Source organism: Malania oleifera, chromosome 3, assembly GCF_029873635.1.
Source record: "Malania oleifera isolate guangnan ecotype guangnan chromosome 3, ASM2987363v1, whole genome shotgun sequence".
NCBI lineage: Eukaryota > Viridiplantae > Streptophyta > Magnoliopsida > Santalales > Ximeniaceae > Malania > Malania oleifera.
Window position 1 is genome coordinate 55,071,365 of NC_080419.1, and position 17,537 is coordinate 55,088,901.

General features: G+C 36.4%; 1 protein-coding gene across 1 annotated transcript; it reads right to left on the reverse strand.

Annotated features, from left to right (window-relative positions):
- Positions 1-7,035: 7,035 nt before the first annotated feature.
- Positions 7,036-17,086, reverse strand: LOC131150251 (selenium-binding protein 2-like). The gene is made up of 7 exons (XM_058100857.1): positions 16,528-17,086; positions 15,159-15,354; positions 8,862-9,089; positions 8,423-8,654; positions 8,185-8,292; positions 7,810-8,082; positions 7,036-7,512 (listed from the first exon to the last, which is right to left on the reverse strand). Exons 1-7 carry the CDS (start codon positions 16,676-16,678, stop codon positions 7,231-7,233), a joined length of 1,470 nt encoding a protein of 489 aa, XP_057956840.1. The 5' UTR covers positions 16,679-17,086; the 3' UTR covers positions 7,036-7,230.
- Positions 17,087-17,537: the final 451 nt, after the last annotated feature.

The window sequence follows — 17,537 nt, forward strand, 5'->3', positions numbered from 1 at the left end:
GTATCCAGCCTCGGCTGTGGATAATACAACTGAATTCTATTTTTTGGAAAACCAAGAAATCAAAGATTGTCCTAGATAATGACAAGTGTCGCTCGTGGTCTTTTGATAAAATTTGCTACCGGCAAAGTCTGCATCAAAATAGCTGACAATATCAAACGAGGAATACTTAGGGTATCATAATCCTAATTCAATGGTCCTAATAAGGTATCTAAGTATCCTATTGACTGCTAATAAGTGTGACTCTTTAAGTGTAGCCTGAAATCTTGCACACATGTACACGCTAAACATGATATTAGGCTTGCTCGCAGTCAGGTATAACAGGCTACCAATCATGCCTCGGTAGAGCTTAATGTCTACCAAAATGCCCTACTCATCTTTATCTAATTTAGTGGAAGTGCTCATGGGTGTTCCTAGAATTTTGGCACCTTCCATATTGAACTTCTTGAGCAAGTCCCTTATGTATTTTGATTGATATACAAAAGTCTCATATTTAGCTTGCTTAATCTGAAGTCCTAGGAAGAATGTAAATTCACCCATCATGTTCATTTCAAATTCATTTTGCATGCATTTGGCAAACTCATTGCACAACTCTTCGTTTGTTTCTCCAAATATGATGTCATCGACATATATTTACACTAGGAAGATGTTATCAATTTTAGACTTTATGAAGAGTGTTGTGTCTATCTTCTCTTCTAGTAAACCCATTATGTAGCAGAAAACCACTTAACCTTTCATACCAAGCTTTAGGAGCTTGTTTCAATCCATACAAGGCTTTAGACATTCTATACACATGATTTGGGAATTTTTGGTTTTCAAATCCTAGAGGTTGTTCCACATATACTTCCTCATTGATGTAGCCATTTATAAATGCTCTTTTAACATCCATTTAATATAATTTGAAGTTCTTAAAAGTAGCATATGCTAAATAACATTTGAATGACTTCCATCCTAACTACAGGAGCATAGGTCTCCTCAAAATCTATCCCCTCTTCATGGTTGTAACCCTAGGCAACTAATTTGGCTTTATTTCTAATTACAACCCCATTTTCATCTTTCTTGTTCCTATAGACCCATTTAGTTCCAATAACAGTATGATCATCAGGTTTAGGAACCAAGGTCCAAACTTTGTTTCTTTCAAATTGATTAAGCTCTTCCTACATGGACATTACCCATGATTCATCCTCAATTGCCTTATTCACATTCTTAGGCTCCTTCTGAGACAAGAATACAAAGTGGCTACACAAGTTTCTAAGGGATGATCAGGTAGCTACACCTCATGATGGTTCACCTATGATTTGATCTTTGGGGTGACTCTTCACAAATCTCCACTCTCTAGGTAGTTCATGTATCTCACTCTATACTTGATTATCCTTAACAGATGTTTCTTTAATTTCTGTACTCTTGTCTTCATTATTTTCAATGGATAATTTTTCTAATCCCTTTCTTATTTTAAGATCATCCTCATAAGTATTTTTAGAGAAGGGATTGGACTCATCAAACACTACATGGATGGACTTTATAATAGTCAATGTTCTTTTATTCAACACCCAGTAGGCTTTACTATTCAAGGCATAACCTAGAAAGATTCCCTCATCAGATTTTGCATCAAATTTTCCTAGGTTATCTTTATCTCTAAGCACAAAGCATTTACACCCAAAGACGTGGAAATATGAGATATTAGGTCTATGTCCATTCCACAATTCATAGGGAGTTTTGTTTAGAGATGGCCTGATTAGTACTCTATTCATTACATAGCAAGCAGTGCTCACTGCTTCAACCCAAAAATATTTGGGTAAGTTATGTTCATTAAGCATAGTTCTACCTATTTCCTATAAAGACCTATTCTTTCTCTCAACTACACCATTCTATTGTGGAGTCCTAGGTGCAGAAAAATTATGAGATATACCATGTGAATCACAGAAGTTTTCTATATCTTAATTTTTAAATTCTCTACCCCTATCACTTCGGATATGTGTTATTGTATACCCTTTTTCATTCTAAATTTTTCTACATATTTTAGTAAATCTTTCACATGCTTCATCTTTATGTGCAAGAAATAACAACCATGTGAATCTAGAATAATCATCAACAATTACAAAGGCATATGATTTTCCTCCTAGACTCTGAACTTGATTAGGGCCAAATAAATCTAAATGGAGCATTTGAAGTGGCCTACTAGTGGAGATTACTTTCTTCTTTTTAAAGTTACATTTAGTTTGTTTACCCAATTGACATGCATCACATATTTTATCTTTCACAAATTGTGTCTTAGGTAAACCTTTAACTAATTCACTTTTAATCAGTTTTGACAGTAAATCCATGTTAGCATGTCCTAATCTTCTATACAAAAGCCAACTAGTCTTATTTATAGCAGAAAAACATTTCACATGTTGAAAGGATAAGTTATCGAAACTAGTAGTATAAACATTTTCATTTCGTTTAGTAGTAAACAAAATTTTATTTTTAGGTAGGTTTTCTACAATGCATTTATCATCTCAAATGACACCCTATGTCCTCTATCACATAACTGACTTATACTCAACAGATTATGTTTTAAACCATTTACAAGTAAAATATTATCTATGACAAGAGAGGGTTCCTTACCAACCTTACCTACTCCGATGATCTTGCCTTTTGCGTTGTCCCCGAATGTGGTGACTCCTCCATCCTTAGGTGAGATGAATGCGAACTTTGCTTTATCTCTTGTCATGTGTCCCAAGCAGCCGCTATCCATGTACCACTTGTCCTTGGTGGAGGACGATCTCAAGCACACTTGCAATAAACATTTAAGTGACTATTTTGGTACCCAAGTTCTTTTGGGTCTGTTTGGGTTAGTGTCTGATTCTCCCTTGACTTTCCAGACCTTCTTAATTTTAACATCCTCATTCTTAAAAGGACAGTCAAATTTTATGAGGCCCATCTTCTTGCATTTAAAACATGTGGTATGCCTATAGGAGTCTTTAGATGAGATAAATGATTTTGATTCTTTTATGAAGTATCCCATATAAATATTTTTTTTGCCTCCTATTTTTTTTTTTTTCCATTAAAACCAAGGCTTTCCTTGTCTTGAGAGTTTCTTTGGGCCCCAAGAAGTTTTTCAAAATTATTTTGGCCCTTCGTGAATTTATAAATGATTTTGGAGTTATCCTTCATTTTTCTTTCAAGACTAGTAATTTTCAATTCTTTTTCTTTCATTAAAGAAGAATGGGACTCCTTTTCTTTTTCAAAAGCTTTTGACAAATCTTTATATTTGTTTTTAAAATCATCATTTTTCTTAGTCATTTTATCAAGCAATTTATGAACATGAATATATTCAACATGCATTTCTTTATATGTAGGCATGCTATGAACATCGAAATCATCACTAGAATAATAAGACGATAAAGAGCATGATGAATATGCCTCATGGTCGCTGTGTGCCATTAGGTATAAATTCGCGATTTCGTTGTCACTGGAGTCGGTGTCTGAACCACTGGTACTATGTCTATCCAAAGAAGTGGTTTTCATTGCCTTCTTCTTATTTTTCAAATCTTTCTTCAGAAGTGGACATTCTGATTTGATATGGTCGACTTCATTACAATTGTAGCATGTGGGAGGATCTAATTTCTGGGAGGATCTAATTTCTGCTTTCTCTTGCTTGATTCTCCCTTTTCTAATTTCGAGCTCCAGAACTTTCTGGATGATCTCCCCTTCTTCTGGAAGAACTTGCTGAACTTCTTGGTCAGCAGTGTCATGTCCTCGTCAGGTTCCTGATTACTATCTTCACAATAGCTGTTGGTAGATGCTTTTAGAGTTGTTACTTTTTTTGCTTTGTTCTGCTCACTCATTCTCTCATTTATTGTCATTTCGTACGTGATGAGCAACCCGATAAGCTCAACCAGCGTCATTGCCTTTAAGTTTCTCCATTCAACTATGGCAGTAGCTTTGGGCACCCAGATTGGAGGTAGACCCTTAAGAACTTTCTTGATTATTTCATACGTTGGGTAAGTCCTACCAAAAGTATGCAATGAATTAGTGATGTATGTGAACCTAGTGTACATGGTCTGTATAGATTCACTAGAGGTCATTCTAAAGACCTCATATTCACTAGTAAGAATGTCTATCCTGCTATCTTTTACATCTCTAGTACCCTCATATGTAAGCTCTAGTTTTTCCCATTTTTCCTTAGCTGTTTGACATGTCATTACTCTATTGAATTCATTTACATCTAATGCACAATATAAGACATTCATGGCAATAGCATTTAATTAAACCCCTTTCATATCATCATCAGTAAATTCATCTTCAATCTTAGGTACACTCTTTTCTTCTACAGTTTTCATAGGGACAAAATCTCCTTTGGAGACAACCCTCCACACCTTCCAATCAAGATTTTGAAGAAAAATACGCATCATTTGTTTCCAAAAGGTGTAGTTAACACCACAAAAAATCGGAGGATGCGTGGACGATTTTTCCTCATCAAAAGGAGTTACACCAACATGAGCCATTGTGATCTTTTACAAAAACGGCTAAGTATAGTGCAACTCGACTTTGATACCAAATGTGATTTTTGGTGTAATCCCAAGAGAGGGGGGTGAATTGGAGATTTTAAAAACTTTTAGGTCAAGTGTGTCCTATTTTAAAGTCACAATCAATATTACACAACTTAGGGTCTTTCTAATCAATTACAAATCCAACAGACAAATGAACGTCCAAATAATTTAAACAAGTATGACAATTTCAGTATTTTCTCAAACAATCACAAACCAATATTTGAACACAAAGCAATAATCTCAACTAGTAAATATAAACAAGCAAATACGTAAATATAAAGAGTATAGGGAAAGAATGATATTGGGTTTTTACGAGGTTCGACAAACTGTGCCTATGTCCTTGCCTCAAGCCAACCCACTTGAGGATTCACTATCTAGATCACTTAATTAAGCGGAGCTATGTCGTTTACAAATTCTCCTTATAGGGTGGAGGCCCCCCTTAAAATTGCCCCTTACAGGATGGAGTTTAAATGTTAGAATAAATCTTTCAAAATTGGTCTTTAATTGTGAACATCTTTACATTTTTCTATCACAAAGTGTGTTAAAGCAAAATGCTCAATTTGTTGTAAAAAATGGAACTATCTTGTTAGAAAAATTATAAAAAAAAATTATGAAAAATTAATAATAACATAAAATATACTTATCAAAAGTTGAGGCATGGAAGAATTATTATTTTTAAAGTTGATCTCATGCTTAAGGAGAGCACATCTCAATGTGAATAGTCTACAACTTACAAGAATATCTATTGGTTTTGTTTGTTTACACTCACAAACACATCCAATTACCCAACAAAGCAAAGAAGAGAAGAAAAAGGAAAAAGGAGAGAAGAATGTTGCCTAGTGTTTGGTCTAGAGCACTCCTTTTAAAGGAACATTCTAAATGATTCTGAGACATAATAAATATAAAAATAAATAATGATAAAATTACTATTCTAATTAAAAATTGATAAAACTAAAAAAATTAAAATTATATATGTAATCAAAACGAAATAACAACTATTTAATGCCCCATATTTATGGAACATATAAAATAGTTTTTTAAAAAAATTTTGAAACAATCAAATACCAATTTCAAATTATGAAAATAAAAAAAATAGAAAAAATAAAAAGCAATATTGGGTTAACTATTTAATGTTGGCACATGAAGTATCTTGCATGCAATTTTTTAGTTAAATAAATTTTGTTAATTACTTTTTCCCACATAACATCTATGGTTCTTGGTATTAAAAGATCACTTAGTTGTTTTTTTTTTAAATAAAAAATTATTGTATATTAAAGTAGCATTTGATTCATAGTTTCAATCAGAATTGGAATTCACCAGAGTCAAAACGAAATCTCAAATTCCTCTCATGTTTGGTTCAACAGAGAATCAAAATCAAAATTATATTATATTGTTTGGTATATATAGAGAAATAAGAATTTGAAATGAGTCTAATTTATCAATTATGACATTATAGTATAAAAAATATATTCAATTAATTAAATATGAAATAATAATATTATAAATATATAACTATTACATAATAATATTTTATTAATCTATATAATAAATAATTTTCTCAATTAAAATATTTTGATAATCATATACTTGATTATACATTGCATATTATATTTTTTAATATTAGTATTTTTTTAACTACACCATTAATATTACATTTTACCTTATATTTTATAATTACAATATTTTAATATGTAGTTTATTAAATGTAAATAAAAATCTCATATATTATAATATTGTGACATTATTTATTATTTAATATAAAATAATAATTTAATTACTTTTAAAAGACTTCAACAACGACGAGATTAGTTATATGAATCATTTTCTGTCAATTTATGCGATCATGAATCATTTCTTTTGATAGATTCAAGGATATTAAATCCTTACTCATGATCTCCTCCTAAGTTATTTTAAGTCTACTTCTTCTACTGCCCCCCACAAACTAAGTCACTCTCTTTTATAGGTGCACTATGTGGCTTACATTGTAAATGTCCATACCATCTGAGTCGTTTCTCCTTTATCTTATCTTTTATAAGAATTACACCTAACTTACCAAGAATATGTTCATTTTTTAATTTATTTTTCAATTTTATACCACTTATTCATTTAAACATTCTCATCTCGATAATTTTTAAAGAAGGTAAAAATTTAGTATTCCTTATGATAACTAAACATTGTAATGATAATTGCTCGCAATGAAGAAAATAACTTACTTCTTGAACCATGTTGTCCTTCTATTATGTGTTTTTATCCCTTCACAGAGAAACGCTCATAATTTTGGAGGAAGTTTTGTACAATTTGGCTATTATAGGGCACGGTAGTGCGGCTTAAATTTCCGATTTCAACATCTCTAACTGAATAAAAAACATACCATAGATCGAAATAACTTATAAAAACAAGAAAGTTGCATTTGGAGGCCACAGTGGCAGAGAACAGTGCAATGCCATAGAGCATAATACAGTGAAATATTGCATAAGATCAACATTCACTGGTACAAACACAATTTTGGAAGAAATATTCCTGGGTATCTTGATACTGGCATTCCAAAGTGCTTGAAGATTAACAGCAATTTATTTTCCAAAAATATACAACTGAAAACTATCCTACCCGATATGCAATCTTTGCACATACAGAGCAGTCTTTCCAAGCAATACATTAAGAAATGATGCAGCCTTTATTTAGGGACAGATGGTCATGCTTAAACCCATATATCAGAAGTGCAGTCACCTCCAGGATATCTCATCTCATGGGCTAGGGAAGGGCCATCAGGTTCGGCTCCAAAGTCGACAAAAAACTTGGGGTTTATTGCAAGGCCTCCTCTCTCTGTGTCGACATCTATCTGTAATATGTGAGATCCCTTATCCAGGAGTTGAGGATAAAACTGACGATCCCATGCACTGAAGAGTGAGTTGGTAACATAGAGCCGCTTCCCATCCAAACTCAACTGGATCATCTGAGGTCCCCCTCTCAATTGATTTCCCTGGAATGAAAAATTTGGGGTGCATCAAATTATTGTTGCATGGCCATTTCACAGTAGCCCCACAAAGTATGCATCCCTTTAGACCTTACTGGAAATCACTCAAGGGTGGTGCAACTGCGTGGGCTGCAGCGAAATATAATGCTCTGCATAATGGTCTGATGGGCTCAAAATTTTATTTTTTTTTTTAATTATTATTTTATAAATCCTCTCAACATTAACACCTAATAAGAAGGTTCAAACATCAGAGAGTATGAACCTAGAGGATGGAAATTTAGTCGTTTACATGTGATGACACACCTGGATCTGTGGAACGTCAACCTGGTACGTTTTCCCATCTTCGGCCTCAGCCACTATAGGGCTTCCATTTTGCAGCAGGCCCCCAACCCATACTTGCCCAGCCAAGACAGGATTTTTTGGGTCCTCAATGTTATACTGTCTGACATCCCCATGAAGCCAGTTTACAAAGTAAAGATATCGATCATCCAGAGAAATCAGAAAATCAGTAATGAGACCCGGCATTTCAGGGAGAATCCAGTTTTGCACCTTCAATGGCTTCACAGAAATTGCAACCTGCCAAATACAGCAGGGAGTTCCCATTTATCAAGTGGATCAGAGTACCTTAAAGAAAAGGATTATACAAATTGAAACATCTATGTTTATGTATTAGCATACCTCGTGGCTCCATGACTCGTCAGGGGTTTTGAAAAATCGCACCATGTTACTGGTTAAAGCACACCCAACATACCCTGTATCTCTTGAAGGATCATGGAGGAACCTAATCTGAAAATGAGAACTGAGACAATCAAATTAATGTCACTAAATGTTTTAATTAAAACAAAAATAAATAATAAGGCTGGTCCTTGTTTCACCCACAACAGTGAAGTAGGTAAAATATTCCTCTGGTTCTGACCTCTAAAGGTATCAGCCCAGTATTACCAAGATCCAAGGTTTGCTTCAGTTCACCATTTGGCCAGCTGTAAACATAGAGGTGCCTCCCATATAGACCATCTGATACATGCTGAAGGTTAAATCCTTTAGTAAAGGCTGCAGGAGCACCCCATGATGAACTGATCATGGTCTTGTGTCGAGGTTGGTACCAGAAATCGTACCCAAATTGCGGACTGTGGCCTGGTTTTTCCCACCTGATACAGTTAAGAGTGAGGAAAAAAATAGAACACGTGCATAATTGCACAATTCCAGTTCATAATAATTATGCGTGCAACTGGTAGTTGTAATAAAAATAAAAATAAAAATTATAACATGCCCGTGAAAAATCAAACAAGGTTCTCACATACAGCCATGTCTACATATTTTTAAAATGCGCAGATCAGATAATTAGAGGACATTACCTTCCTTTCACATTGAATTCTGAGTCTAGGAGAAGAAATCCATTTCCATCATTATTTCCATCTTTGTCTCCAAGGCATGATACCATTATATCACCAGAAGCAAGGCAATGGGCTGTGTGCGGATATGCTAATCCAGTCCTCTGGATAATATCTGCTGGCTCAACAACCTTATGCAAGGAGGGAGCCCTGGGATCCTTTTGTGTGTCAATAACATAAATGCGGCCAGATCTGAAAGAGAATAACAGAAACAATAAGGCATAGGGTGCACCCATTTTAAATGAATGCCTATAAAAAGGCAATTCTTCACAGAGAGCCATTTAAGAAATTGGGAACAAGAAATTAAGCTATGTAAATGTAAATATTTTTAGTGGTTCCTGCATTTGGTGGGGAACAAATCATTCCACCTCTTTTAGATTCAAAAAGCAACACTAGACCTTCTGAAATGAATCAATAAAACGATAAAGCCATGCAAAATGTAATCACAAAATATCAATACCACATGCAGCAGGAAACAATAAAAATGTGTTTTTATGCAAAAGTGAATGTGTATGTTTTTGAATTATGCGGAAAAAGTTGGCCTTCTTTACGAGCCATGCTTTTCACATTGGATGTGTTATAGATTTTATCTAAACAGAATATTTTCATTCCCATATACATTGCACAACCAAATATGTCCCTCCATGAACTAATAATCATAAGTCCTTCATTTTCTCTTTCTTGCCATTTGTATCCACAAAATCACAGAAAATTTTCAACAAGGTGTGATAATACCAGTTGAAGAAAATTACAAGGAATTACTAAATCAATAGTAGGGAGCTTAATAAATGAATCAACACACACACACACACAAAGACATACAAAGTTCTGCTCAATTATTGGCCAGTGTGACATAATGTCTGCATTGCTCCCATTCTGCTGGAATATTTTCAAGTTGCACCTTCATTTCCAGTCACAATCAACAGAATTCACAGGCAGCCCCTGCAGCCATCAATTTCATCACCTGTCAATGCTGTTGTAACAGCTCCATGACCGCATCATCATGCCTTATGTTATTCAACTAACACACAACATTGTCACCATCATCATTGCTACAGGCAAACTTGCTTAGGTATTCCATTGGATAATGCACATCTGAGTGTTTTTGGGAATCACTGCAAGTGGATGATTGACCGTGACTTGTTGAGGCTGGGGGTCATGGCATTGCTGGGGTTCTGATGACTGGGGAGAGGGGCTGTCAAAGGTTCACCATTGCCAGTGCATTTGATGGTGAGGGAAGATGGAAGTATGATGACCGAGCATTGCTAGAGTGGAGTTTATTTTGAGCCATGGTTGGTAATTGTTGGAGTTAGGACTACACATGTTAGAACCGGAGGAGTCCATAGGTGTACTTGATACACATGGGTGAACCAACTTGACCCAAAAGTCCAATCAGTTCTACATTCTAGAGAGTTACAAAATAGGGGGGAGTCAAAGAATGAAGCTGGAGAGAGTTTGAATGTAAGAGGTAGAACAGAAAAAATGTGAAAACAAGAACAAGACTAACAAAGGGAGGTCAAAATCCAAAGGAAAAAGGTTAAAGTGCTTTAACTGTCATAAGGGGGGACATTTTAGGAGAGATTAACCTGAAAAGAAGCAGCATGTGGGGAAGAAACCAATTGATAAAGGTGATGCAGCAGTTGTATTGGATGGGTATGACAGTGCCGAGGTATTAAATGTGTCTGATATTGATTCAGGAAAGGAATGGATAATAGACTCAGGCTGCTCGTTTCATATGTGTCCAACAAAGTCCTGGTTTGAAACTTTTAAAGAAACTGATTGAGGTTATGTCCTTACTTGGCAACAACAAGTCTTGTAAAGTACTTGGCATCGGGGTCAGTAAGAATAAGGATGTTTGATGGTGTGGATAGGCTGCTCCAAGAAGTCAGGTACATACCTGAACTTAAAAGGAATCTTATCTCCCTAGCCATGCTTACTCAAGCTGGCTGTACCTTCAAGTCAGATTCTGAGGTTTTGAAGGTAGCCAAGGGATCTATGACTGTGATGAAAGGAGTGGTCAAGAACGGGCTGTATACTCTCATTGGGAGAACAGTTACTGGATAAGCATCACCTATAAAGAATGCTACCGATGATGCTGTCAAGCTAAGGCATATAAGAATCGGGCATATCAGTCAAAGGGGAATCCTAGAACTGGAAAAACAAGGGCTGCTGGGCACAGAAAAGTTGACTGAGTTACCTTCCTGTGAGCATTGCACTTACGGAAAGGCAACAAGAGCAAGTTGTGGGAATGCTAATCATAAAACTCAGCAGACCTTGGACTATATTCATTCAGACTTGTGGGGGCCTGCAAGGGTAACATCTCATGGAGGAGCTAACTACTTTCTAACTCTAATTGATGACTTCTCTCAAGGAAGGTGTGGATCTACTTCCTTAAGAATAAGAGTGACACCTTTGCCAAGTTCAAAAAGTGGAAGACTCTAGTTGAAAATCAGTTGGGCAGGAAAGTAAAGACACTGATAATGGCTTGGAGTCTTTGTCTAATGAATTTAACAAGTTCTATCAAGAAGAGGGTATAGCTAGGCACAGAACGATAAAGCACACACCTCAACAAAATGGGTTGGCTCAACGTATGAGTAGAACTAATTTGAAGAGGGTTAGGTGCATGCTATCTAACTCAGGTCTGTCAAAATCTTTTTGGGCAGAGGCTGCTGATACAGCAGTATACCTAATCAATAGGAGCCCTTCTTCTGCTATAGGGTTCAAAACTCCACAGGAATTATGGTCAGGAAAACCAGCTGAGTGTGGCCATGTGCGGGTGTTTGGTTGTGTGGCCTATGTTCACACAAAAACAGACAAGTTAGACTCTAGAGCTGTAAAGTGTATATTTGTGAGATACCCTAGAGGTGTGAAGGGATACAAACTGTGGATTGTGCTCCAGGTAAAAAAGGCAGTGTTTGATTAGCCGAGATGTTACTTTTAATGAGTTTCAAATGGCGGGAAATCAAACAGAATGCAAGCAAGATCATAACAAAGACACAGGTCTGGACAGATTGCAGCTTGAGGTGGAGCAGTTAGAGAAATCTCTGCAACATCAGGGAGCAAACTGATGTAGAAGGGGAAGCAAGCCAAGGAGGGATAGAAGAGGAAACAAGCTCAGAAAGTCAGAATCTCCAAGTAGGTGGAGCTGATTCCTATGTTCTGACGAGAGACAGACAGAGAAAGAACATTAAAGCACCACAGAGATATGGGCAAGCTGAACTCACTGCTTTTGCTCTATCAGTTGCTGAAGAAATAATTGACATAGAGCCAAGAACTTATCAAGAAGCAATTAACAGCAAGGAGGCAGACAAATGGATCCTAGCTATGCAAGAGGAGATGGAATCCTTGAAGAAAAACCATACCTGGCAGCTGGTTCCTAAACCAGAAAAACAGAAGCTAGTTGGGTCCCAGTGGATCTACAAGAAAGAAGGCATTCCAGGGGTTGAGGGTCCGAGGTACAAGGCTAGATTAGTAGCAAAGGGCTTTATTCAAAGGGAGGGAATAGATTCCAATGAAATTTTCTCCCCGGTAGTCAAGCACAGCTCCATTAGACTTCTACTTGCTTTTGTTGCTAACCAAGACTTGGAGTTGGAACAATTAGATGTCAAAACAGCTTTTCTACATGGAGAACTTGAAGAAGTCATTTACATGCAGCCTCCTGAAGGATTTGTGACATGCTTATTGCTTGTAAAGATAGAAGAAAGATTAAACAAGTCAAAGGCATTTTAAAGTCAAAATTTGAAATGAAAGAACTCGGCCCTGCACATAAAATTCTGGGAATGGAGATTGAGAGGGATAGAAGTAAGAAGCTACTGTTTTTATCTCAAAAGTCCTACATCACTAAAGTTCTTAGTAAATTTGGCATGGATCAATTGAAGATGGTTAAAACTTCCATGGGACAGCACTTCAAACTGTCAGTCACACAAGCACCCGAGACAGAAGGAGATAAGGAATTTATGACAAAAATTCCATATGCTAGCATGGTGGGAAGCATCATGTATGCAATGGTTTGTTCTATAGACCAGGCCTGGCCTATGCTGTAAGTGTGGTCAGTAGGTTTATGAGCAATCCAGGCAAGCCACATTGGCATGCTATCAAATGGGTGTTTCAATACCTTACCGGTACTTAGTGTTTGGGACTGAGATATGAAGGGAATGAGAAGCATGGAAGGGAGATTCAAGGAATTGTAGACTCTGATTATGCAAGAAATGTCGACACAAGGAAGTCACTAACTGGGTTTGTATTTACTGCATTTGGAGAAGCTGTTAGTTGGAAAGCAACCCTCCAATCATAGTTGCTTTATCTACTATTGAAGCAGAATATATTGCGATGACTGAGACAATTAAGGAAGCTATATGGCTGAGGGGAATATCTCATGAGCTAGGTATGTGACAAGGTAATATCACTATCCATTGTGATAATCAAAGCACAATTCACCTTGCTAAGAATCAGGTGTTCCATGAGAGGTCAAAGCACAGTGACATTCGGCTTCATTTTGTAAGGGACATAATACCAGCTGGACAAATCGAGGTTGTGAAGGTTCCAACTGAGGAAAATCCTTCTAAATATAATGACCAAGCCACTGCCAGCATCTAAGTTCAGACATTGTCTGGACTTGATGAATTTGAGGAGCTGCTGAGCCTCATGAAGAGGCAAATGAGACCAGTTGGGAGAAGGAGAACAGTGCGAAGGTTTAAAATGTTGTCAAGGTGGAGATTTGTAATGATAAATGTCAATCATTTAACACACACGTGGCTAAACAAATAACTTGCAATTGACAGTTATAGGCAGGATTTGGGATGACAAGTCAGCAGTTAGCTGCAAGTGACAAGTGGCAGATTTCTTTGTTATGCTTCTTGGGTTAGTTAGGAGATGTGTGTTGTATATAATGTTGGTTTTTTGTTAAAGTAAATATATAACTAGTTTTCTTGGCAATAAAAAGATTAGGAAGAGAGATTGAAAGCCGTAAAGACACCAAGGACAAAGTTCTTTTTGAATCTATAGAGAAGTTGTGACTATGAGGTGGTATGCTTGTAATCTCAAGACTGATTGGATTCATCAATAAAGGTTCTTCCGTCTGTTCTCACCGTGGATGTAGGCCATATTGGCTGAACCAAGTAAATTTGTGTTTTCTTCTTTTAATTCCTTAAAAACAGTTAGTTCTCTTTCTTTGTTGGTTCAATTCTGCAAGATTTACTTCAGTTTGACATCAGTTCTGATTTTACATAGAAGAACTGTGTATCTAACAAGTGGTATCAAAGCCGATGGTTCATAACTCTGGGTGTGGGAGTGTGTGACCGAGACTAAGAAGGATCATCTAAGCAGCCAAGATGGATCCAAATAGGGTGAACACATGGGAGGTAAGATTGGTTTGGAGGTGCCATTTGGAATACAATCCGAGACACATAAGACGCAATGGTAAGGCCCACTTGAGCAAAACAGTTGGAAAAATTTATCCCGTAAGGGAGAAGATGACTTTCGTTCAAGGGGGGCAGTTGGAACTCACAAACGAGGGGGAAATTGTTGAGAATTCTACTTGTGAAGTTTGTCCCACATTGGAAAAAGTGAGTAAATGATGAGTGCTTATATACATGGTATAACCCAAAACCCAATAGGCTTAAGCTTTTGGATCAAGTTGGTGCTCACCCATGTGTATCAAACACCCATCATTTACTCACTTTTTCCAATGCGGGACAAACTTCACAAGTGGAATTCTCAACAACACAAAATTTTAATGTTGGCAAAGGTGTCACCGAGGCTTCATGGATGGGGAGCATCATTGGAGCAACACCATGCATGTGTGTGTGTGTTCAAACAAAAATAATAGCTTAAGAAAGCTGGTAGAATGAAATATTTGCTTATTTCCTTTGCTGTCATCCAAGTGGACGACTGAGAACCACTCAAGGACTGCCTAGTTGGTATATACTTCTGACCATAACAACTTAAAAGATTTGGCATCCATAAGCATATCTTCCAATAAAAGTATCCAAGGTAGGATGAGTAAAATTTACTTGGACTTTGCACCCAAAGGTATATCTCCAGATAAAAATGACCAATATGAGTAAAATTTTATAAACAGGTATTCAGGATGCTCAAATTTCAAATCATTTAAAAGAATTTAGTGACAGTTAATGAAGAACACAGATTCAAACTCCCAACAAAAGCAGTGCATGTAACACCTTAAACTCTTTTTTTCTTTTTACCAGCATGCACCTCAAGAGTAAGCATGTGATAATATAGTGTAAAGATCCAAGCACTTACATCAATGAAGGCAGCACAAGAAAACGACGTTGTGCTGATGGATCTCCATGGCAAGAGCTGCAGGAGTTCCAACCAGAATGATGGAGTTCATCACCTAAATATGGCATGGGTAGTCTGTGGATTACTTTTGAGTAAGTAGGTGAGCTTGGATCTACATCCACCGTAGCCAGGTAGTCAGGCTTATCCCTTCCCGTTCCTGTTGAGCGATTAAACAACTAAGTATTAATTTTGCTTTTTAAAAAACATACAGAAAATAGTCCTAACTGGTAAATATCTGAGCCTAAGGATTACATTCAGCTGCTATTAAATTGATTAGCAACCAAATAAATCTCCAAATGAAGCTTAATAAGCTTGTTAAGATGCAGAGTTGCTCTACTTTTCCATATTTAATTCATTAGCAAGTTTGTAAATTTTGCATAGGAGGCATGAATGGTCAGTTGAATCCAGATTCAGGAATCAGGATCATTGCCCTAGTCAGAACAATGTTGAATTGAGCTGATGGAAATTATTCAGGTAATTAGCTAAGAATGAAAAACTCTCAAGGAGCGGACAATTTGGTTATTTCTACATATTTTATGAGGATCATGGACAAATAGTTTGTAAATGAAGTAAAATTAATTGAAGCATCTCAGAATACTAAATTTCAATGAAAAGTGCACCATCCAAAGGCACTAAGACCAATGGCTTTAGACAAAAATTTCTGCAAGCAAAAACACAAATGATGATGAGGTCCTGAAGAGACGAATATAGAAAATCAATATCTGAAACAAAATTTCTAAAAGAATCTCAATAAATCCCTCCATTCATGAATAAATCTGTCCAAACCAATCACCACCCCCCTATCCCCATAAAACCAGTAAGTTCCTAATTTGAAATAACTGAATACAATGTTGGGTAGGTTTCCTTCCAATGTGGTTGATACCCCCCTATTTTCTCTATAACCCATTTGCATATCCTCAAGTGGATGATAATCTTTATTTGGTGGAAACCCACTCATTTGGAAGCTAATTCAAGGTTTTTGAATTAATGGCATGATTGTAATTTTAGCAAGTTGGAGAGGCCTGTTGGCAAACCAATATTAAATCTAAATTTCAGCATTATTCTGGATCGAGGGAGTGGGTAGTAAAGTTGATCTTGACGCTCGTTCGGCAATAACTTGCCTGACTTAGCTAACATTTTGACAGCGAGTTGAAATTTGGTGCTTATTCATTATCAGCATGGAGAGGATTGGAGCCCTGTGGGGGAGTTTTTCCTAGTGTTTAAAACCCCAATCAAAAACGTGAAATAGATAAGAAATTGCCAGCAATTTCTGAAATTTAGAGCATACATATCAAGCAATTGAAGAAGAAAAAGACGAAATAGTAGGTACCAGAGTAAACGCAGGTGACATAGATGAGAGCTTCTCTGGGACCAGCCATGGCCTGGAGTGGGGTGGCATAACCAGGTCCCACATTGCAGCACCCATGGTCCAATCCTGGGCTAACCTCCGCACGATCTAACACCACCACATCTGTTGCCATGTCTCTCTGTGTGTGTCTCTCTCTCTCGATCTTCAAATCTCTTCGTGATGGTATAAGAAGCAGAGAGCTACAGCAACAAATTATATAAAGCCAGAAAGCGAGGCGGAGGTCTGCTCGCAGGGGTGATGCGAGACGAGGCAGAGGATTTAAGTGTACAGTGTCGTTATCTCGGCGACGTCCCCGTTATTTGCAGGAGATGTGTCCAGGGGGGATGTACCGGCGCAATCCGGATGCTGCTCCAGATAAGAGTCAAGCTGGCTCAGCAGATTATGGACAGGATAACGGCGAGGATGGGACACGTGTCGGAAACCTGTTCCTGAACCATTATGAATTGTGGAGGCCAGGCTGCCAAGCTGAAGCACGCTGGAGATGAATTGTTTGTAGTTAAAGCCGAATAAATTTCGAAAATGGCGATTAATTCATAATATATATATATATATCTTATGGCCCAATAATTATTCCATTGAAACTTGAAAATCATTAGAAAAATGAGAATATTAAGAAATTCATTTTTTATATTTAATTAGTATTAAGTATAGAAAACTTTATATATCTTTAATCTATAGTTTCTTTGTTAATTTTTAATTATTTTTATTTAGGAAGATGATATATTGAAAACTAAGAATCCATTTAATTGTAAAAAGAATATTTTTTATTTTTTTATTTTTAACTTTCTAAAGAATTATAAAATGTTGACTAATTTTTTTTTTTGGTTTTATAATATTTGTATAAAAAAATGAGAAATAAAAAATAGGTTTTGACATTATTGCTTGGAAATAGTTTTGTTTTTCATTTCTAATTGTTAAAAATTTAATACAAATCTAAAAATAGATTACACACAAATCAAAATACAAATACA

Coding starts and splice junctions, on each gene's coding strand:
- LOC131150251 (XM_058100857.1), bottom strand. CDS start 16,678: ATGGCAACAGATGTGGTGGTGTTAGATCGTGCGGAGGTTAGCCCAGGA. Junction 8,293..8,422: donor CTGGGCTGATACCTTTAGAG/GTCAGAACCAGA, acceptor TCTCATTTTCAG/ATTAGGTTCCTCCATGATCC. Junction 7,513..7,809: donor TTGACGTTCCACAGATCCAG/GTGTGTCATCAC, acceptor TTTTCATTCCAG/GGAAATCAATTGAGAGGGGG.